Source organism: Chlorocebus sabaeus, chromosome 4 (assembly GCF_047675955.1).
Source record: "Chlorocebus sabaeus isolate Y175 chromosome 4, mChlSab1.0.hap1, whole genome shotgun sequence".
In the NCBI taxonomy this organism is placed as follows: Eukaryota; Metazoa; Chordata; class Mammalia; order Primates; family Cercopithecidae; genus Chlorocebus; species Chlorocebus sabaeus.
Genome location: NC_132907.1, coordinates 15,809,217 through 15,833,341, shown reverse-complemented (window position 1 = coordinate 15,833,341; position 24,125 = coordinate 15,809,217). Strand labels below are relative to the sequence as shown.

Here is a 24,125-nt window from a genome sequence, read left to right as displayed (position 1 = left end):
AAACAGCACAGTTCTAGACCACTCAAACGCTGGAAACAGACCCAGCTGTCAAAATTCCTTCCAGTCTTCCACAGTGCCTCCTTCCTCTGAAACAAGAACCCGACCAGGTGGTCTCCACGATGGCTCCAGCAATAAGTCTGCTGAAGGGGGCACATGTATGTTAGGTTTGTGGAGAGGAAAGCAAGACCTTTACGTATCCTCAGAGTCGGTGTTATCTCAGAGAAGACAATGGCTCTTTCCCAGTAAAGGACAACCAGGGAGCATCCGTCTGCCCCACAGAGTTTAGGTTTTGGGGCTGCAGTCCCAGGTCTGAGGTAAAGTGGGGATTCTGACTCGTTACGGTGGAAAAGTGCGTGCCGGTGTGATGGCCTCTACTTAGTGCGTTCAAGGTCTCAGGGACCAGATTTCCCAAAATGTGAGTGGACACACTTTGTCTCTTCTGTTTCTTAGTTTGACAGATGACAGGGGCCCCTTCTAAATTTTTTTTGTTTATTATTTGGCATTGCCTAGTGAAACACAAAACTCAGTGTTGAATTAGAGCACTGAGTTGAGGTTTGTTCATTGTTCCAAATCTGAAATGGAAGTTGGGCCAGGACAAACACAGCACCGAATTTTTGGTGTGGGCGGGAGAACGAGAAGCGAAAGAAACAACCAGTTATTGAGCAGGCAGCTGCTGTCACCTCTCCTGACGCTCCTGGCCTGCTGCTGTCACCTCTCCTGATGGCTCCTGGCCTGCTTCCAGCCCTGCCCTCCTCGTCCATCTGGGCTCGTGCCAGTCGGTCACAGGGTACTTTTCCGTCACACTCCCAGCCCAGTCTCTGCCCTTAAAGAGCGGATCTTCTCTTCCATCTGCAAGGCAGTCTCAGCATATGGGGCCCTGACCTTCGAGCTTTTTGCAGGAGGAAGATGCCTCCGCTGGGAATGGCGCTTCCTGTCCCCACTTCCTGAAGACGTTCAAGACTTTATAAGCCCCTTTCCCTGAGCCTTCACCATGGCTGGATGAGACTTCCCGTGGAAAAGTGTGTCACTAGGATTCTGAACTAGTGTCACTAGGAGGAAGCATTGAATTGCATAGAAGTCATCTAGGAGCAGCTGAAGTTTGGTATCAGTTTAGTTATGATACGGGGCACATGATCTTTTATGGGTGACTTGAGAACCTGATTCTTAGAATGAAGGTAGTTTCCTCTGTGAGGACGGATTCTGAATGACAGAACCCCAATTTTAAAAAATAACATACTGTATCACTTACTTTATGTCAGACACTGTTTTGTTTTCAAGTATTAAGTCACCTACCGTGACTCCACTCATTTGAGGGAGAAGAGGTCGATATTGTTATTTACCACTGCTTTACAGATGGGGAAATGGAAGCTCAGACTGAACCATTTCCCTGAGGTTCCACCCATAGCAAATGGCAGCAGCAGGTTTCAGTCTGCACCGGCTGGCTGCACCATTTTTGCCGGGAACCCCCAATCTCGCAGCCTCTCCATCTTGCAGGCCAACTGTTGAGATGTAGACTACTCAAAATGTGAAACATAAAAACCCGCTTCTGACTCAGGACAGCGAGAATAGCACATGTCAACACTGCCAATGCTTTCCCTGTTTCTCAATCTTTCCTTAGGAAAGTTACTTTTGACCCTGAATCTATTTTGTGTTGCTTAAATGATTTGTACTTGCTAAAGGCTGGTGCAGGGAGGAGTGCTGTGCCTCTGCTGACAACCACTGCAGCACCTCCCAGGCTGAGACGGTGACAGTAGCCACCCTTGCCGGCCTCCCCAGGCCACCTGCCTGCAGGAGGTACAGTTAGAGCTGCCTGCGGTGAAGGGCCAGGAAAGCCCTGCTGTTCTTGAAGCCTCAAGACCCCAGACATCCCACCTTGACAAGTGGGTGAGATGCTGCCCACTGCTCAGGGGCCACAGAGTGCCACGAGGCTCCTGGGCATGTCCCCAGCTGGTGGGACTGATGGGGATACCAGGAATAAGAAGATAAAATTCAGTCTCAATGTGAGATGCTAGCAGCTATGAAATGTTTTTAAATGACTAATGAGCTGTCTACTGCTTCAACCTTGCAAATGGTGTTTTATGTTTTTTTTTGTTGTTTTTGCATGTGTGTTTCTGGGTTTTTTTTTGTTTTTTGTTTTGTTTTGTTTTGTTTTTTCCCCAGAGATGGGGTCTTGTTCTGTCACCCAGGCTGGAGGACAGTGGTGCAATTGTAGCTCACTATAGACTTTACCTACCCCTTGCCTCAAGTGATCCTTCTACCTCCACCTCCCAAAGTGCTGGGATTACAGGCATGAGCCACTGTGCAGCCACAAATGATTTTACATAATCACCATGCCAGAGGATAACTGATAGCCTATATACTTTTTTTTTTTTTTTTTTTTTTTTTTTTTTTTTTTTTTTTGGAGACAGAGTCTCACTCTTTCTCCAGGCTGGAGTGCAGTGGCATGATCTTGGTTCACTGCAACCTATACCTCCCGGGTTCAAGCAATACTCCTGCCTCAGCCTCCCAAGTAGCTGGGGTTACAGGCATGTGCCACCACGCCAAGCTAATTTTTTTGTATTTTTAGTAGAGATGGGGTTTCACCATATTGACCAGGCTGGTCTCGAACTCCTGACCTTGTGATCCACTTGCCTCAACCTCCCAAAGTGCTGGGATTACAGGCGTGAGCCACTACGCCTGACATACTTTTTATGTTGGTCTCACCCTTTTATTATTCTTCAGCACCCATTCACTTCTAGCTGTCGACACACTGTCAGCCTCTGCGTATCTCAGCCAAGAGATCCGAAACATCCACCAGGCACACACCAGTGTTTGTTCACAAACAGATTTGCCATGACAGCAGCCGAAATGAAATAGAGAATGCTCCATTTAATTTAAATAGTCCAGCAACTTCAGTTCCTTTTGAGTTCTTCTGATTTCCTGGACACATAGGCTGACCCTTATCTTTATGGCAGTGCTGGGTCCTGCTGTGATCTTTTACTGACCACTGCCCTCTCCCTCTCCCCTCAGAACAGATGCCTTAGGCGTCACATTTCACTTTAGTTCTTCAGAGATTCCTGGGTCAAAAAGGTCTCAGATGAGGAGAGAAACCTGGAAACTTGCACACTAGTTTGGATTCCATTGTTAGCTTGCTAGTTTCCACATTTGTAAAATTGGCAAAATTATCTGTGTGGAGTTAGAATGCACAAATGAATTATTTGTCATATCTCTCTGGAAAATATGAAATGTACGAAACTATTATCTGATAAGTATGGATTTTCTTTTCTTTAATTCCAAAGATAGATTTTTATTCTCTCTTTTTCTCTGGTCCAGGCAAACAACCAACCAAGTAAGAAAATCCTAGTTCCTTGAACTACTTACCAAAGTTTTTTCTTATCTTTTATACATCCCTATTGTTATCCTTTAAACTCTCCTTACAGTGAGACATTTACAGCAGGATTTATTAAGCTAGCATAAGCTAGATTTAAGCTTTTAGGAAGCGTATCTTCAGTGGCACTGATTTTCCATTTTCATTAGCTGCCGAAACAGAAACGTTTTCCCCATTGAACTAGTGCGATTCCTTAACTCTTCGTGGATGGATTTTGTTGATGGAATTTTATGTACTTCGATAGCTTCTTATCTCTGTTGTAAGAGTTTTCTGATGCAAGTGCTACGGAGAGCCTTATTTTTCCTCATTTGTCTCCCCACTCTTGTAATCACTCTTGGACCTTGGAAGCATTTCTGGAGACTGTGGCATGCAATTTTCAGCATGGGAACGATGATCCTGACATCACCTGGTCCTTGTTTATCCGACCAGGCCTGGACCAGTGCTCTCCATCACTTCAGAGCTGCCTCAGGATGTCAAGAGCTGAGTTAACACTTGTGTATCAACTGGTTCTCAGGGCCCCACGGTGCCTTGCCTGTTGCCTTTCTCTTTGTGTTCCTCTCCTCTCCACTCTGCTCTCAGATGTCACTAACTTATAGCTCCCAATCTCTTTGCATAAAGTCTCTCCTTGGGTGAATGTCAAGATGCTACTTCCTGTAACTTGGAGTGCATCTTCTCCTTGGGGAAGGAAGGATGCACCCACCAGCTTTCTTTATCAGTCTTTTCCCTTCCTATGGATCAGGGTAAAAACAAAAGTATAACTAATAGACTACTGTCTAGTTATATTAGAGTTAAAGATAATTTTGTTGGCAAGGGGCATTATTTAACTAAGAAAGTTGAATACAGTTTTAAATATCAGCAATAAAAGGATGCCCTTCCAGACTTTTCTTTTTCCCTCTGGTCTTTGTCATTTTCTTGAAAACGACAATCCATATAAATTTACCACCTACTTAATGGAAAACACAGCATCCGGGGAAAAAAAAAAAAAGATTCTCTCTTTTTCTGGTAAATGCTTTTTAAACTGACTGATTCCCTTTTGGGGCGTAAAGATGTAAGCTTGGAAGCGATCTGATTCCGGGGTTGTGGGGCAGTATTTAAAGATTCCTGTGTGCACAGCTGTTCAGAACTAGGGGCTGAATTTTAGCAAGTCATTCAAATGCAGAGTCATTTGTCAGCAAATGATCAAATAAATAGTTTTCTAGATGGTTTTTTCCTTCTCACTGAATGAGTGTCATTCATTGCCATTTGCCTCTTCCCAGTTATTTTTGTTCTGACATATCTTCCACATTTTCCCTGTGCCTTCTCCCAGGAGCCTCCCACTTCGCATCTGCTAAACTAATTTCCCAAAGCACCAGTTTAAAACTCAGGTAGCTTGTAACCACTTGTCTCAAAGTCAAGTATTCTCCCCCATGGACTTTTATGCATTCATTCAACAAACGTTTGAGGGCTGACCAGGAGCAGGGCACAGAGCTTACCAGTTTTGGGGTTTAACTGTCTGTGGGTTTTACCACCTGAAATATAAGTCCCTAGATGATTGTCAGGCATATATTTTCTCTACATTCTGTTCCTCTTTGAAGATTCAAGAACCTGATGAATTGTTAATGACTAGTAAGTGTTGAACGTGTATTGGAAAGTTTAGAATTACTGCCGTATTGCTTTGTAGGGTTTAATTCCAAACTTACTGCCCTTCCTTATGTTTTTCTATTACAATGTTCTTTTTCATTGTGTGAACAATGAGGCTTTTAAAATATTTTTGTAGTTAGGCAATGGAAAATGCCAGAAAACCCCGTCCTTTCACTTTTCCAGCGAGAAGCCCTGATTCAGAGTCCCTGTTACCCCAAGGTAGCGCCCACGCAGGCAGGCCAGGGGTGGGGCCGGTGGGCAAGGTGAGTAGGTACCCTGCAGAGCCTCCCATCCCAGGTTTTAGCCAGCACAATCTCCCCTGGAATAGGGTTTCAACATTAAAGTTTTGAATAAGGTTTCCTCTCCTCAGAAGAGCTGAAAAGCACCTTGGTTTAGGAGGTTGTCTCCAGTTCGTGACATGAGGAATGCAAACCTGTGTACCCCAGACCTGTCAAGGCTGATTTGCATATATCATGGTCATTCGGTACCTTTGCCTCAGCTTCCCACTTTACAAACTGGCCCGAATCTAACCTAACTCTACACCACAATTTAAATTCTTCATCTTGTGTCGTCAGAGAAGACGGAAAACCGTAGTATGCTTTTCATTTTCTTGAAAATCATTAAGTTAAACCCCCACCTCTTATTTCTGAGCTCAACACATCCTGAGTCCTTCTTTATAAGCTCTTTGTTCCAGATTTTAAAATTATTTGTGTGATTTTAATCCACTCCGCAGCATTTCCACTTTCCTTTTAAAACCTCTAGCCACCATCAGGAATATACTGTACTTATTACACTGAGAAAATTACTCTCATAATTCTCTTTAGCCTCAAACTGCATTTATTGAATCAGATTTTCCCAATGTCCTAGAGTTCCCTTGGCCATGTATAGTAAATTACTAATTACTACCCTGCTCTCCTGCAAGAATGAATATCATTTCCAAAATGCCTAAGCTATCAACAGGGATTCGTTTTAAAGTACTAGAAAATCTGATTTATTGCTTTGCAGATGATTTTTCTGGTATATGATCTAGCCTTATTAATGCAAACTAGTTTATTCAGACTGGAAACCCCGGTTTCCAGATCCCTGTCTCAAATGGTCATCAGTGAAGGGAAATAGTTCCAGGCTCAGCGACTGTTTGACATTTCAGCCTACCCTTCCCCAAGCCAGCAGCCACTAATTCACTGATAGCTGCTGTTTTTTTTTTTTTTTTTTGAGATGGGAGTCTCGCTCTGTCACCCAGGCTGGAGTGCAATGGCACGATCTCGGCTTACTGTGTTCAAGTGATTCTCCTGCCTCAGCCTCCTGAGTAGCTGGGATTACAGGCACCCACCACCATGCCTGGCTAATTTTTGTATGTTTTAATAGAGACGGGGTTTCACCATGTTGGTCAGGCTGGTCTTGCACACCTGACCTCAGGTAGATCTACCCGCCTCAGCCTCCCAAAGAGCTGGGATTACTGGCATGAGCCACTGTTCCTGGCCTGATAGTTGCTTTTTCTCAAGAGGCTGAGTGGTTATAGCAGTTAAAAACTCAGGCTTTAGCCAAGAGTTTAGCCTGGATCTAAGTCCTGGGCCTGCTACTTGCTAACTGTGTGACCTTGGATAAGATACCTAGATTTTCTGTACCTGGACTTCCCCACATGCAGAATGGAATCATGATAGTAACTATGTTGCAGGATTGCTATTGATGATTAAATGAGATAATAAAGTATTTAAAATGTGGCCCGGTGTGGCGGCTCACATCTGTAATCCCAGCATTTTGGGAGGCCAAGGCAGGTGGATTGCTTGAGCCCAGGAGTTGGAGACCAGCCTGGGCAGCAAAGAGAGAGCCCCATCTCTAAAAAATATCTTAAAAATTAGCTGGGCATGGTAGCATGTGCCTGTAGTCCCAGTTACTTGGGAGGCCGAGGTGGGGGGAATCCCTTGAGCCCAGGAGGTTGAGACTGCAGTGAGCCATGATCATGCCATTGTACTCCAGCCTGGGTGACAGAGTGAGACCCTGTCTCAAAAAATATTACCTAGTATGGGGCAATCTCTCACTGTCTTACTTATAATTACTTTAGGAGGGTTTTTTTTTCCCCCCAACCGATCCAGGGAAAATGCTGATTTTCCTAATTATTTATGAACATGTTGAGTGAAGTCAATATAATTTTGGTAAAATAGACTCATCTCACAATAGCATCTCTCCCTTGGAGGATTCTGACATCATCAGTGGACAATGTTTTGCTCCTAAGCCTGTGCTGGGGGCCACACTCCATCCTTCCACAGTTTTTGTCTTGTTCCTGGCCAGAACTATCCCCTTTCTGCAGGTGGTTTCCGGCCCTGCGTTTCCAGGCCCAGCCTCTCCTAAGGGTCAGTAGGGCGTCCCCAAGGGGGGCCCTTGCAGATGGGCGCCCTCCTCAAGCCTCTCCCAGTTTCTTTTGTTAATATTTCTTTCATATGCAAACCCACCCAGAAGTCTGCTGCTCCTCCTCCACTGCAGAGCCTTGTTTGCTGAGTTGCTCAGTAATTCTTTTTGAAGGAACCAGAGCTATGGGCTCCTTTTCAGAGAATGAAATATAAACGTCTTGCATTTTCTGAGCGCTCCACCTTTGAGAGCAGGGCGGTTTCTTTGTTCGAAGCCTCTGTCTCCGCATCCCTGCTTCAGGAATTGGAAAACAAAAACTAAATTAGATGCTGTTGCTTTGATAACTTCAATAAGTACCTCGGAGTCTCTTGGGTGCCACGGATTCGCTCTCCTGGCACAGAAGGCTTCGTGGGGCTTTGCGTCCTAAACACGGGCAGGCGACGTCCCTCCTCCAGGCCTGCGGGCTCCACCCAGGGGCCCGCGCCAGGGCCAGTGCCGACCCGGAGCGCCATCTTGTGGGCGCCTCGATTGCTGCCTGCAAAGAAGGCACTCGGGTAAGTCTTATTCCACCGTTTCAGGACTTGGGGAAATGTAGCCAAAAATTAAATGCTGGACAATTACAACTTGGCTGTCAGCCAGACATTAGCAGTCATTTGTCTCTGGATTTAAATAGGGCAAATGTCTTTTTGCTGCTTTAGATTTCTTTTTATTGAGCAGCAGCTACCGTATTTTCAACAGGGACTTTTCAATGACCAATTCTGTATTTTACATGCATTTGTAAAAAATAAAGTCATCCATTCTAGGTAGTACATGAGAAGATCTAGATTTCTTTCACTTTTTGAGAGTTTTTTTAATGACCTTTTTTTTTTTTTTTGGTAGATAAACAAAGGTAATGTAAAGTCTTGCTACTTAAAATGTGGACCCCAGACCAGCAGCATCAACATCACCCGGGAGGTTGTTGGAAATGCAGAGTCCTTATCCCTGTTCCAGATCCCCTGAATCAGAATCTAATTTTAGCCACAACCCCTAGTGACCCCTGTCCACGTGACAGTTTGAGAAGGGCAAGTATAAAGGACTATGAAGGAGTCAGAAGGACTGGTGTTCTTGTCCCAGCCCCTCCATCTCCCCATGCTTCTCATCTCAGCCCATGCGATCACCTCTTTTCAGCCTCTGTGGCCCATATGTGACAGGAGACCCTGAGATTATGGTTCCTGTCTTGTCTGATGCTGGGTCAGCTGAGGAAGAATTAAAATTATATACATGGCCGGGCACCGTGGCTCACGCCTGTAACCGCAGCACTTTGGGAGACCAAGGAGGGCAGATCATTTGAGGTCAGGAGTTCGAGACCAGCCTGGCTAACACGGCGAAACCCCATCTCTACAAAAAATACAAAAATTAGCTGGACGTGGTGGTGTGCACCTGTAGCCACAGCTACTCGGGAGGCTGAGGTATGAAGATCCATTGAACCTGGGAGGCAGAGGCTACAGTGAGCCCAGATTGTGCCACACTCCAGCCTGAGCAATAGAGTGAGACTCTGTCTCAGAAACAAACAAATAACAACAACAAGTTACATACTAAAGGTCACTTTGTACATTGTAAAAACCTGTGCAAATGTAAGTGAAAATTGTGGATGGCAAAAATTCTTCCATTTCCTACTCCGTTATCAGAGATTCTGCTTTGCATTATATCAGAGTCTGATTTGTATCATCAGCAGCAGAGCAACTATTCAACTGCGACCATTTGTCAAGCTTCAAATAGTGTCTTGGCAGATTTCATTAAGTCTTTCAAAGGTCCCTCTCAGGCCAGTCGTCCCAGAGTTCAAAATAAGAAAATTACATTATGTTTTTCTTAATAAGACCTTTCACACACTTGCCATCCTGGGGCCCCAGAAGCGTTCTGCCCCATTGAGCCCAGTACGGGGCACAGTAGTTACTCACTAATGCCAGTTGATGAAACCACTAATTGGCCCTCAACACGGTCTAAACAGTAACCTGATATCCTTCACACTAATCGTGCATTTATGATAATCAGATTATTTGCATCATTAGAGACCTGACATAGCTATATGAAGACTCGGTTGTCTCACTTTTTTATATATATATATATATAATGTATATATGTGTATATATGTGTGTATATATATATGAAATATTCATTAAGGAAATAAAGTCCTGATGGCTGAGAATGTGGTGCACATGGATTGATGACGGTGAGAGCATTAACTGTTTACAAACATCCCTTTACCTTGAAATGAAGGAGGGAGTGGAACCGAAGGAAAGAACACTGGCAAACTATTACTCTCTTCTCTTTACATACATTTTAAGAAAAATTAATAGCGAGAAGGTGTTTGGCAATAAATAGGTGAAATTTTAGGAAAACATCATGTGAAGCCATATATTGAGGAGATGTTGACATCTGTGTTGCTCCTGGGCCCCAGTGGCTCTTGTTTCTGAAGAATTGGGACTATGGTCAAACAGTGAAAAGTAAAATGTTGGGAATAATTTATTACACCATTTGCCACCAAACTGAGGTAAAAAAATACTAAATTCAAATTAGATTACATTTGCATTGTCTACAATTTATGAAATTATGATCTTGTTAATTGTTTTTACCAAATATAGTAAAATCTTGCTGTTTTCTTTTTATCTGATTTGTTGCAATTAACAATGTTCTCTCCAATCATTTAAAAGGATTCAGAATGTCAGTGCTTCATAATTACTTTCCTTAAAGTTAAAATGTAATTATGATAAGTAACTTTATATGGTGGAAAATAAACACTCATGTCTATACATACAAAGATACAGTCTATCAAGTAAGATCCTCAAAAGCAGGACTTTGCAGTGTTCAGTTCATCTCCGAATACCTAAAAATTCCTCTCTGCTGCCTGTACGTGTTTCATAAGGATACATTTAATTAAAGAATGTAAGAGACACAGTTCTACCTTTTTGTTCTTTTTTTCCCAACATTTACCTTAAAAATTTTCAAACTGAGAGAAAAATTGCCAGAATAAAAGAAAGTACACTGATACACATCTAGAATCCCTCTGTAATCATTCCCATGTTTAACAAGTATTCTTTCTCTCTTTCTCCCCACTTCCTCTAAGAACAAAAACATGTTCTTTTAAAAAAAATTGCATTTTTATTTTAGTTCGGGGGGTACATGTGCAGGTTTTGTGTGGTGCGAAGATTCGGGCTTTATTGATCTCATCACCCAGATAGTGAACATAGTATACAATAGGAAGTTTGTCAGCCCTGGCCCCACTTCCCTCCCTCCTTTTGGAGTCCCCAGTGTCTACTGTTGCCATCTTTATGTCCACGTGAACCGAAGATTTAGCTCCCACTTATAAGTGAAAACATGTGATATTTGGTTTTCTGTTTCTGCATCAGTTTGCTTAGGATAATGGCCTCTAGCTTCATCCATGTTGCTTTAAAGAATATGATTTCTTTTTTCCTTTTTTCTGTTTTTTTTTTTTTTTTTTTTTTTTTGAGACGGAGTCTTGCTCTGTCGCCCAGGCTAGAGTGCAGTGGCCGGATCTCAGCTCACTACAAACTCCGCCTCCCAGGTTCACGCCATTCTCCTGCCTCAGCCTCCCAAGTAGCTGGGACTACAGGTGCCCGCCACCTCGCCCGGCTGATTTTTTGTATTTTTAGTAGAGACGGGGTTTCACTGTGTTAGCCAGGATGGTCTCGATCTCCTCACCTCGTGATCCACCTGCCTCAGCCTCCCAAAGTGCTGGGACTACAGGTGTGAGCCACTGTGCCTGGTCCATGATTTCATTTTTTATGACTGCATAGTGTTCCATGATGTATGTATACCACATTTTCTTTATCTAATGCACCATTGATGGGCACCTAGGTTGATTCTGTGTCTTTGCTATTATGAACAGTGCTGCAATGAACATGCAAGTATATGTCTCTTTCTGGTAGAGCAATTTATTTTCCTTTGGGTATATACCCAGGGATTGCTGAGTCAAATGGTAGTTCTATTTTTAGTTCTTTGAGAAATCTCCAAACTGCTTTCCGCAGGGACTGAACTAATTTGCATTCCCACCAGTAGTGTGTAAGTGAGGAACCTGCTCATACATAGCCAACAGTAAAATGATCAAATTCAGGAAAATTTACCATTGGCAGAATGCTCTCTACTAGTGCACAGTCCTGATTCCGTTTTTGGCAGTTGTCATAGTAATGCCCTTTTAAAGCATTCCCCTCTTGACTCCAGGTTCAAAGCTTGCATTTAGCTGTTGTCCCTTTGGTGTCCTTTGAGCTGGAAGAGTTCCTCAATTTGTCTCTGTTGTTTATGACACTGACATTTCTGAAGAGTACAGGCCAATGCTTCTTTAAAATTAGATCAATATTATGCCTTTTAGGCAGAAAAACTAAGGATGTATTACATTATAGATCATTACATTAGTAGATATATGATGTTGGTTTCTTCCATCATAGGGGATGGTAACTTTGATTGCTTGGGGTAAGGTGATATCTGCCAGATTCTCCCTTTGTGATTAATAAGTAATCTCTGAGGTGTACTCTGACACTGTTAATTCTGTTCTCTAATACACTTTATTCACCATTTTAGCATTCATTCATGATCCTTGCCTGAATCAGTGATTACTGCTTTGGTTGAAAATGGTGATTTTTGGCCAGGTGTGGTGGCTCATGCCTGTGTGGTAGCTCCCAGCACTTTGGGAGGCCAAGACAGTCAGATGACTTGAGGTTAGGAGTTTGAGACCAGCCTGACCAACATGGTGAAACCCTGTCTCTACTAATAATACAAAAATTAGCAAGGTGTGGTGGCACGCATACGTAATCCCAGCTGCTCAGGAGGCTGAGGCAGGAGAATCTCTTGAACCCAGGAAGTGGAGATTGCAGTGAGCCGAGATCACATCACTGCACTCTAGCCTGGGCGACAGAGTGAGACTCCATCTCAAAAAAAAAAAAAAGAAAAAAAAAATCGTGATTTTCTAACTCCTTTATTTCTTTGCATCTACTATTTGGAATTCTACTATAAAGAATAGCTTTAGGCTGGGTGCAGTGGCTCACGCTCGTAATCCCAGCACTTCAGAAGGCTGAGACAGGAGGGTCACTTGAGCCCAGGAGCTTGAGACCAGCCTGAGCAACATGGCAAGACCCTGTCTCTACAAAAAAATTAAAAATTAGCTGGGGGTGGTGGCACACACCTATAGTCCCAGCTACTTGGGCAGCTGAGGTGGGAGACCACTTGAGCCCAGAAATTTGAGGCTGCAGTAAGCTGTGATCACACCACTGCACTCCAGCCTGGGTGACAGAGAGAGGGAGACCCTGTGATTAAAAAAAAGAGAATAGTTTTATTTTCTACCTTTTAAAAATCTGGCTTTGTGAGCATCAGTATCAATAAGGACTTATAGGTTCTTCTTATTAAACTGGTTATTGCTCATTACTCTTATTATTCATTTTGATGCTCATATTGTCCCAACTGTCCCCAGTGGGTTGCCTCTTCAATCTCACTTCTATGTTCATTCAACGTGGCGCCATTAGTCTGTATCATTCTGTAGTTCTTAGCATATCTATATTGATGTAGATATAGATATTGATAGCCTTAGCATATTTTCATTCAAGTTACTGCTCAAATGACAGATTTTATTCTTGCAGCAAATATTTTTTGAGATACTGATATGTCACAGTTACTGATCTTACTCATCATCCAGAAAAAAAGCCAGGCAATTAAATTGGCCCTTGCAATGTAATACAGAGAGTTGACAGCTGTGAGTTACGTGTGCCATGGGTGCACAAAGAAAAGCTCCCAATCCCACTGGGTGAATTAAAAAAGACTCCAGGGAGAGTGTATATCATCTCCTAGGCCCAAAAAATGAATAGAAATAAACGTGTGGAAGCGGCGTAGTGTTCCAGGCTACGGGAAGCACATATCTCTTGAGGAACTGAAGGCATTTGTTAAGTCTAGGACAGTGTGAGTGTGTTGGGGGCATGGTATGTGTTACAGGCCACGGGGATGCAAGCAGTGTGAGAGAAGAGGCTGGAGGGGTGGGCCAGGGCCTTGTAAGCTCTTTTAAGAACCCTTCCCAGTGGCTGTCCCTACAGGCAGTTGTTCTCAACACTGACTGCACATTTATACCCCCTGGGGAGCCACGGGGGGAGCCTGTCAGAAATACCAATAACAGACCCCCATTCCAAACCAAGTAAATCAGCACCCTAGGTGTGGCATGGGACTCTAGGGTCCATACATTTCAATTTCCATACCTAGCTTCTAGAGAATTTATCATGGAGAATGGTGTCATGTGTCGCAGAGATAACCCCTTCAAAACTAAAATTTAAAAAGATTTCTTTTATTTTATAGGATTTTGAACTCAACAATGAACTAAAGATGAATGTCCTAAATTTGCTAGAAGAAGTTTTGCGAGACCCAGACCTTCTTCCCCAAGAAAGGAAAGCCACCGCAAATATCCTCAGGTGAAGGCAACTGAAGATGCCGACTGGATGACATTGGTTGATTCTTGTTATGTTCATAGAAAATAAGAGCCTAGCAAACCAGCAGAATAAATCTTAGAATCCTGGAGACAGTGGGGTCTATGTTCTCAGCAGTAAAGTGTTATGTATCATCTCTTTCCTGGGGGCAATGTGGGGTCTGCTGTCTCAGGAAGACTTGGGACAGGGTGGTATAACTCATGTGGAGTGCAATTGCCATTATCCATGGAGGCAGACAGCAGTTTACCGTAGAACCAACAGTTAAAGAAAGGAACCCTTGAGGAGCCTCTCCTGCGAGTCCAGCAGGCATCAAAGAGAAATGATGTTTCCTCGTGTGGGTTATTGTAAGCTCATGTTTGTGAGGGTGGTAGTGTCTGTAGGAGTCTCATGCACCTAAATTGTGGATGTGACATCACAGAGTAGTTATGAATTTTCTTTGGCTCATTTCACTGGTCCCGACCAACTTTTCTACAGCTTTTCAGTTTAGGATTTCCACATCATGTAGGTGGTATAATTGTGGGGGATTGTCTAAGGTAGGACTCCACACTTCTATGTGATAAAGTCTTCAACTTTGGGCATAGTGCTAGAGATTTGTGTCCATAGTTGTTGCACCCGGTATCTAAGTGGGTAACAAGCTTTCTTATAGCTTCTTGAACTGGTGGGTGGATTTTTTTCTCGTCCACTCTATGTGGAAAGGGCGGCCATCGCTGGCTTTGTGCAGACATTTCAGTTGCAGCTTCCCAGCTCACTCATAACTATGTCCTCTGTCCTTGCTTGGGGATGGGAATCCCAGTATCTCTCTGCAGGGTCTGGTACCTCTTTACCACTCTGATTTCTAGTTCCCTCTTCATTTACAACCTCCAGAAATGGCCCTTCCTTTCCTGGAAGCTTGGCTGCATTGTCTCCTTGTTACATGCTATCCAGAATGCTTGTGTCATCCACAGGCAGTCTATTTTAGCTCAGTCCATGTTTCTGCAAGTCCTTCCTGAAGCAGCAACACCAGATGTTGGTTTGTGATGTGTTAGCGTCTGGCCTGTAAGTCTTTCTTAGCCCCCATTAGCTGAAGATCCCATAGCCGGACCATTCTTTGGTGAAGGGACTTTTATGGGTAGAATTGTATCTCCCTACCCCCTAAAAGATATATTGAAGTCCCAGCCTCCCATACCTCAAAATGGACCTCATTTGGAAATAAGGCCATTGCCAATGTAATCAGTTAAGATGAGATACTGGAGTAGGGTGGACCCCAATCCACTTCGATTGGTGTCCTTATAAGAAGTCAACCATGGAAGACAGACACAGAGACAATGCCATCTGAAGATGGAGGCAGAGACTGAGTTATGCAGCTGCAAGCCAAAGAAGGCCAAAGATCGCTGGCAAACCACCAGCAGCTAAAAAGGCAAGGGAGGGTTCCCCTCCAGGATTCAGAGGCAGCATAGCCCTGCTGACAGTTCGATTACAGACCTCTGTCTGGAAGGTGAGACAATACATTTCTGTTGTTTTAAGCCACCCAGTTTGTGGGATTTTATTAGGGCAGCCCTAGGAAACAATTAGGGACCTTCTCCACTTTTTCCATTCTATGAAAACATCTAAATAGGCCCAGGGATTCCATTACTGTGTCTGTTTTCAGATTTTGAAATTTTAAGTACATATTAAGGTGAAGCCTGGTTTCAGTGCATGAGGGACTCTGAGTGATTACTGTTTCTTCTCTCTTCATAACTGGTTTGTTATGCGCTTTGCATTTAAAACACTAATATTTAAAAACTACATTCTGGAAGTTTGTGCCCCTAGGGATATTTGACTAAATAGCTGTCAGGGAAGTCAGGGTGTTCAGGCTGGGAAAAACTGTCAGGATCAACCAACATGAGGGCCTTTTGTTGCCAATCCCCTCAAGACGCCTACGCCAGACTTTACCCATCAATTCTGAGAGTTTTCTCTCTGCACCAGGAGGTGACCTCAGAAGTCAGTCAGTTGGAGTTGGTTCTTAAGATGAATCCTGTTTGCCATCCCAGGTCTTGATACTCATCAGGCTTCAGATGTGCCAACTCTTTTTGCTGAATAATGACTTGAGAATTAGCAGTGTAGGACTGATAGGGAATAGAAATTTTAGTAGGCAGCACAGCTTGAAACTACAACACTGAGCAGAGTCTGATTCTACCTTTTGCAGGATGTCACAGGGCTAAATCTTGGCTCAGCCATTTACAGAGGTCAAGTTCTCAACCATTCCAAACCTGTTTCCTCATTTATAAAGTTGGACTCGTAATAGCTGCTTCATTAGGTTGTTGTGAAGAGTACATGACGTGAATTGTGTAAGGAGGTTAACATGATGCCTGAAAAGTCATTAGCACTCGTAGTAAAGTGAGTATTATTACTGTTAGAAGCACTGACAGTAGTTCCCAGAAAAAGTCGTTTCTACCATTAAGGCCATATGGCCCAAGTGAAACCAGGCTGGATCTTACTCAAACTCAGCTTTCTTTAGGCTTCATCACCTTTTCCACACACACAGAGTGTGGACCAATCCCAGGACAGACACTGGTTGCTTTTGGCTTTGTTTTTGGACTACCCTAATTGAAAGAGGAATTTTCCAATCATACAACTTGGATAATCCCATTTCCTTTTATTTGGTATTTCATTATAAACGCACAATTATTAAACTGATGATACTGTTATAGACGTGGTAGTGATGGTGGTGGGGAACCCAGGATCCTGGAATGTTCATCAATGCCCAAGGGTCGCCAGAAGACTAGAAGCAAATCTTTTTCTATAGGAACTGAACCAGAAGTGCAGAGGCCTCCACATCTGAAGGGAAAGAATTCTGAACCATGCCCTCTAGAAAATCCAGGCTATGACTGTGAGAGATAAAAAACATATCATATGGTGGTTAAGTGCAGCCCTGACTTTAGAGATTTATATGCATTCCTGACATATAAGAGATATGAACATAAAACATGTTTTTACGTATAGGTTTCATTAATGCAATAAAGCAAATGCTCTTTTGAATGAAGCCTCCCTGACTCACAGCCTCACAGGGGTCACTTGATGAATACACTTAATTGCCATACATAGTTTATTGCCCTGTTTGTAAATAAAAACCTCTACTCAAAACTTGTATTTCTAAAATACCATCTTTCCTCCTCCAAAGTTGTCTAACTAGCTGTCTTCAAAATCTATTCAGTATAGAGATTTTTCTAGACACCCAACATGCCACAAAATAAAAGAAAGAGTGATTAACTTCTTGGATGTTCCACTGTGATGGGCTCAGGTCATAGAAAAGTCATCCCCACACCCCACGTAGCATCAGTGAGAAGACATAAAATGTTAGGTAACTTGATGGAACCAGAGTGCATCTTGGAAAATGAGGGTAAGATCATTGAGAAGAGGAACAATTTGATGGGAGCTAACTAACTTTTTGACCTTTTCTTTCCAAGGGAAAGATATTATCCAGCTTCGTAAAAAGATCTTTCCCACTGGTACACATAATTATGGAGCCACCGATCTCTCTCCGGGAACCTAGAATGGCGGAAAAGATGATGTGCACTTTCAGAAAAGTCACTTTTATCCCCCATGTGTAACCCTTCCTGCGATTTAATAGGCTTGGGAGAAAGAGTTAGCTTTAACTTATTTTTTCCACATCTTAATCTGCCCTTTAAGATAAGACGACTATTTCTTTCTACTCACAAATAACATGGCTAAGTGCCAATAAGAGGGCCGCTGCTAGTATAATCCGAAGGCTCCTGCTCCCCCTTCAGACAGCCGAGGAAAGGGAGTTGTGTTTATCGACTGTGCTGTGTGTGGAAGCCTTGGAGAGGTGCCTTCCCTGAGCCTGCTTAAGAGAAGTGCAGAGTAAAGGAAGGGCCCACAACCTTGGGCAACTTAGTCAGTGTCTTTGAGCTTTTGTTTCCTTATCTGTAAAACGGAGATCACAATGCCTGCATTATCCACCATCCTGTATAACAATCCTTTGGAAGGGATTTGTTAGGATACAGGAGATAGTGTATGTCAAATGTTTAGCACATGCCTGGCACAGAGCGGGCATACAGGAAGCCATCTCTGTTGATATTATATTTTTGAGAGTTGTGGTGGTTGTTTTAATCAACTCAGAACACAACAGAACAATGCATCATCATTACTTCTTTTAAAACTGGCTTCCTGCAGCAGACAGAGTACATTTTTGGGACCGTTTGGGACCGTTTAACTATTTTAATACTTTTAATATGTGCTTGTGCCTTCCTTTTGGAAAACATAAGATCCTTGGCTCCAATGGCACATTATGTAATTGGATGCCTACTGGACTCCAGTTTTCCTGGACTCTGAACTTCTGTTGGACATAAAATACCCTGTAGTCTGAAACAAGTATCTAAGGTATTAACTTGTATTTATTCATTTACTCATTCATTCATTCATCATTTATTTTTTTAAAAGATATTTATTGAGAGCTGAATAACATGTATGAGATTCAGGGCCAAAAGTGTCTGAGGAAAGTCCACCTGGAATGCAAAGGGGAAGAAGCTATCTGCTGGCTCCTGCCTGGCATTGTTCAGAGTCTTGCCACATAAGAACCCCCTGTGCTTCTGGTCTACGTAAGCTTGAGAAGGGGGTGACCCTGTGTCTCCTGCCTCTGTGAGAGCAGGGAAGGCCTATGGTAGGGGATAGAGGAGTGGGGAGGAGGGCACTCAGGCCTAGGAGTATTACTGGCTGATAGCATTAGACGATGCTCCATTTTACATTATAGATGGTAACTCAGAGCACACCCAGCTCACCCTCAGACTCGCTGTGATGGTGGTGGTTTCATTTACAACCTTCTATGTCACAGGCTGGCTCTTTGTTCTAAAGCAGATGTCCTGATGATTCTCTCATGCGGGGATTGCTCATCTCCAGCTCAGCAGCCGGTTGTGCTGTATGGCCTTGTAGACCCAAATCTTCAGACCTCCCATCCAAGGAAAACCAAACTGCATGTTGTAGTTTTGTTCCTAGGTTGTCTATTTTTTTTTTCCACGGAGGATAATTTGATATCTTTTTCAGGGCCCTCTCACAAGATGACCAAGATGACATCCACCTAAAATTAGAGGATATAATTCAAATGGTAAGTCTGACCACATTTTTATCTAGCACAACTATGTGCAAACTACCTCGCCAAGGTGGGCAATATGCTTGTAACTGATCAGGAGTGTTGTAGCATTAGGCCCGCTATCCTATCTATAAAGCTCTGTGAGATGAACCACATTTGGTGTGGGGTCTAGCAGTTGGTCTAAGATATTCATGTTGGCTTTGATATTTTTAGCTTTCTGCTATTTTTTTCACAGTTAGAATTTAGTGGTGAACTTCATGCTTCCACACATGCCGCTGTTTGCCTTGCTGACCTGCAATGAGATGGCAGGCACCCTCTCTCGGGTGTTTCATTTCCCTCCCTCATCTCTTGCAGACTGACTGCATGAAGGCCGAATGCTTTCAGTCCTTGTCGGCCATGGAGCTGGCGGAACAGATCACCCTCCTGGACCATGTCATTTTCAGAAGCATTCCCTACGAGTGAGTGCCACCCCCGACAGCAGCAGGGCTTGGCTGCACTAGCTGGCTTAGAAGTTGACATTATTCCTAAGGCAGATTGTGTGTGTGTGTGTGTGTGTGTGTGTGTGTGTGTGTGTGTCCCCTCAGTTCCTGTGTGAATATCTACCAATTGTTTCCATCCATGGAACTGGCACACCTCTGTGTCCAGCACTCTGCAGGGTGGGGGCAGGACCAACAACAGCAAGGGACAAAGAACCTTGCCCAGGGACTCAGTCAACTTAAGTACGTGTCAGAGTAATTTCGAGTGTTTTTAATGCCTATACAAAATAATTCCTATATGCTCCATCTCGCCCGTCCCTTGTTTCTTGCTGTGTCTGGTGACCTGCTCAGGAAGGAAGGGAATGATCAGGGATGCTGCCCTGAAGACAGCCCATCTGACCAGGTGGAGCTTCTGCCCCGCTGAACTGCCTGGTCAGGGGAACGTGCGGTACAAGCCTAAAAGGTGCGGTTTTCAGCCCTGACCATGTGCACCCTCCTGAGCGCTGGGGAGAACAAAACATGATCCCTGCCTTTGAAATCTGCATCCTCCAGGAGAATGGCAGGCAGGGCAGAGCGGAGGGAGAAAATTCTGCTTCTGACTAATATTTTTGGCAGTGATGAAATTTTTAGATTCTCTGCTAAGGCTTAATATTTGTAAAAGCTAAAGCCTGTAATCCCAGCACTTTGGGAGGCTGAGACGGGCAGATCACGAGGTCAGAAGATCGAGACCATCCTGGCTAACATGGTGAAACCCCATCTCTACTAAAAAATACAAAAAACTAGCTGGGCGTGGTGGCGGGCGCCTGTAGTCCCAGCTACTCAGGAGGTTGAGGCAGGAGAATGGCGTAAATCCGGGAGGCGGAGCTTGCAGTGAGCTGAGATCCGGCCACTGCACTCCAGCCTGGGCAACAGAGCAAGACTCCATCTCAAAAAAAAAAAAAAAAAAAAAAAGCTAATCCTGGGAAAATAGTCTTGATTTCTAAGGTAGTATTTAACCTCTTTATTTCCCTTGTGTTGGTTCTTGTTTTCCACCTTCAGAGAAGCCTTTATAGGATCCTAATAGGGACGCAGTTCCAAACATTTATAAGAGAAAGCTGGAAACTGAAGAATCTTCCTTTTTGGCATTGAGAGGTAAACTGCTAGAGCCGAGGTGAAATTCACTTGTGAGGCTGGCAGCAGCAGGTGTCAGGAACCGTTCTAGAATATTTAGAATATTTGAATAAATGGAATATTTATTCTAGAATAAATATCTAGAATAAAATATCTAGAATAAATGGAATATTTCTAATATTCAGGACAATCATCCAGGATCATAGCCAGCACATTTTTAAAAACTTAATTGGTTTTGTGTTTTGTTTTTCACTTTCAGGGAGTTTCTTGGGCAGGGGTGGATGAAGCTGGATAAAAACGAAAGAACTCCTTACATTATGAAAACCAGCCAACACTTCAACGACGTGAGTAACCGTAACAGTAAAACCTTGGTCGTGTTACAAGAAGATGGATATTGGGGTCTAAAGACTCCTTTAAAATAAAGCAACTCGGTCACCGCCCCCCCACTTTTTTTTTTTTTTTTTTTTTTGAAACAGAGTCTCCATCTGTCACCCAGGCTGGAGTGCAATGGCGTGATCTCGGCTCACTGCAAGCTCCGCCTCCTGGGTTCAAGCAATTTGCTTGCCTCAGCCTCCCGAGTAGCTGGGATTACAGGCGCGTGCCATCATGCCCGTCTAATATTTTTGTATTTTCAGTAGAGACGGGGTTTCACCATGTCGGCCAGACTGGTCTCGAACTGCTGACCTCAGGCAATCTGCCCGCCTCAGCCTCCCAAAGTGCTGGGATCTCAGCCTGCCACCCACTTTTTAAATAGAATTGATGGGATATTGAAGACAAGCTTACATCTCCTCTAGGAGCTCACAGTAATGTAATAATGTCCAATTAACTTCCTGACATAAGAGGTTCACCTTTGATGGTACCCAAGTCTGGTAAGTGCTCAATAATGTACAGGTTGCTGGTCCTATTTTTATCATCATCACTACTTCCTGGTCATAAATTGACTAACAGAATGAGCAGTACATGTGGCACTGGCCCCTGGTGGTGCTGGTGACGGTAAGGCTGGGTTGGTGCAAGTCCTCATCATTACTGAACATTCAGCCTGAATTACATTCCAGGGTCGGAAGGGGCCTCTTGGAGCATAATCACATTGTTGCTGTAGTTCTGTGCAGCAGTGGCCAGCTGTCGGTCCATCTTCCAGCTCTGCTTTTTCCCAGCAGTAAGATTGGGAGATGCTTTTATACCTCCCCGCTCTTAATTAGTGCTGTTCTCATAGTCTTAGTCCTGTGGTAGAACAAGTAACAGGTGTGGGAGTGTCTTCTGGCCTATCCAGGCAACGGGAAGCCTCCCTTTCCAGTTTCACTAAACTATAATAAAAGGAATAATGATTTTAAAAACAACAACGACAACAAACTACCAGGAACCCCATAGGTAAATTAATAAGTCATCTAGAATCAAAATGCAAAAGCGACAGTTTAGATTCCCAAGACAGTGTTTCATGCAGGCTTTCCCCAGAGTACGTGGATGCTGAGTGAATGCTACCACACAGTGAGCTTCAGTGCCGCGGCTGCCTAAAGGACAAGGGGCATGGCCCATCTAGTCCCTGCCCTGAGAAACAGGTTCCCTGCTGTGGGAAACTAACCTCTGTTACCTGTGGTGAACTAACACACGGGATATAATGGACACTCAAAGAGAGGTTTGATCCCAGGCTCCAGACCCACATATCTCCTCCGCTGGGACGGCCGCTGCATTGCACTCTTGACAACAACAGGTGGAACCTTTCATCTGCACCCCAGAGCCACCAAGCCTGCTTCTTCATTGTCCTCTCTGTTCTCAGTCTCGGGTAGTGGCCTCACCATACACTCACTCACCCAAGCCCAGGATCTAGACGTCATCTCCCTCACCACCTCACCCTTACCACTGCCCACCGTATTTGCAAACCCTAAATCTACATGTATCTCAGGCCCTTCCCCACCCTGCCTTCCCCGCTGCCACCACCTTGATATGTGGCCTTTTATCCTTTCTCTCCAGGAGCTCCTAACTCATCTCTCCCCTGCAACCTCACTGCCCTCCAATCCATCTGTTAGGTTCAGGGTCAGGTTCCAGCCCATGCTGAGGTCCGAGGGGAGTGGGTGGATACCTGAAAGAACATGCAGGGGGCCGCAGGTAGGTGAAAGATGATTTTGTTCAGCAGGAGTTCGCATCAGCAGCTCTTTCATCAGCAGCTCTCTTATGCCGTCCGCTCTGTCTCAGCTGCTTGAGCCGGTCACTCCCACGCATAGCTATGTGGCCAGCTCTCCCTTGCCTTCAGGGTCAGCAACTTAACTCTTTCTCTCTCTGGGCATGAGCTCCTGGACCGTGTCAATAGGGCAATTATACCTTTTACAGACAACAGTGGCTTAGAGCCAAGTGATGGCCCTCCATGTTTGGCTACATGGCTGTGATAACAAGTGGAGTTAACGCCGATGCTCTAAACTCACTGAGTCCCTCTGGCCCGGATGTCCGCCTTGGCCTATCCTTGACCAAAGCACATATACCTTAAACCATCCTTCATGCAGTGGCACAGAAATGACTTCTCTGAAAGGTCAATCTAATTATCTCGCTCCCCTTGACAAAAATCCGTCAGTGGCTTCCCCTTACCTTAGGGATATGGTCCCAACTGCTCAACCTGGCATACAAGAGCCCAGCCCATCTGTCACCCTTGTCTCTCCCAGTTCTTGTGCCCCTCAGATGGCCGCCAGATCCTCCATTACACCATCCCTTCCACCTCTGTCCCTTGCTCTTATACTTGGATCCTTTAAGACTCAATGCAAGGCTGGATACTGTAGCTCACACCTGTAATCGCAACACTTTGGGAGGCTGAGGTGGGAGGCTTATTTTAGCCCAGGAGTTCAAGACCAGCCTGGGCAACACAGTGAGACCCTATCTCTACAAATACAAAAACTTAGCCAGGCATATAGCAGTGCATACCTGTGGAGGCTGAGGTGAGAGATCACTTGAGCCCTGGACGTTGAGGCTGCAATGAGCTGTGATCATGCCACTGTACTCCACCTGGGGAAACAGAGCAAGCTCCTGTCTCCAGAAAAACAAAACAAAAAAATCAATGCAGGCATGAGCTCTTCCTGGAAGCCTCCTCTGTACCAGACCAGATGCCCCATGCTGCCTGTTTATTCTCAAACACCGCCGTGAATAGACTTCACTTTGTGTTTCACCGCATGGCATTTACCTGTCTACGTATCTGCAACCCTCCCCTTCCTACCTACCTAGGCTCAGGTTGCATTAAGGTCATGGATGGATTTATTTGTCTTTCTGTTCCCAGCACCTAAAAGAATCTGTTCTATCCCATTTCCTCAATAGTTATTGGCAAGAACTTCTTCATCAAAATTACTGATTAACAAAACCATTTATTCCCGAAACAAACTGGATTCTAAATAATTCCTCTCCTCACGCTAAGGATGCGCAGGCCCTCAATGAATAGCACTGCAGTAGGTGCTTTAGTGAATTTCCACAGTGGTGTTGAGGCACTATGAGGTCTTAAGTATCTTCAGAATCATCAAAGAATGGGTGAATCCATCAGATTTAGTGTATGGATATAAGATTATCCGCCCTGGCCGGGCGCCGTGGCTCACGCCTGTAATCCCAGCACTTTGGGAGGCCGAGACGGGCGGATCATGAGGTCAGGAGATCGAGACCATCCTGGCTAACACGGTGAAACCCCATCTCTACTAAAAACACAAAAAATTAGC

At 44.2% G+C, this 24,125-nt stretch overlaps 1 protein-coding gene across 7 annotated transcripts in view; it reads left to right on the top strand.

Annotated features, from left to right (window-relative positions):
* Positions 1 to 24,125, top strand: part of RASGRF2 (Ras protein specific guanine nucleotide releasing factor 2) — a 270,212-nt gene that overhangs the window by 228,336 nt on the left and 17,751 nt on the right. For all 7 annotated transcript variants that reach the window (XM_007976916.3, XM_007976925.3, XM_007976935.3 and 4 more), the window contains 4 exons: positions 13,664 to 13,776; positions 18,811 to 18,871; positions 19,211 to 19,314; positions 20,702 to 20,786. In XM_007976916.3, coding sequence (XP_007975107.3) covers positions 13,664 to 13,776; positions 18,811 to 18,871; positions 19,211 to 19,314; positions 20,702 to 20,786 — 363 coding nt within the window. The remainder of the gene's footprint in view (positions 1 to 13,663; positions 13,777 to 18,810; positions 18,872 to 19,210; positions 19,315 to 20,701; positions 20,787 to 24,125) is intronic.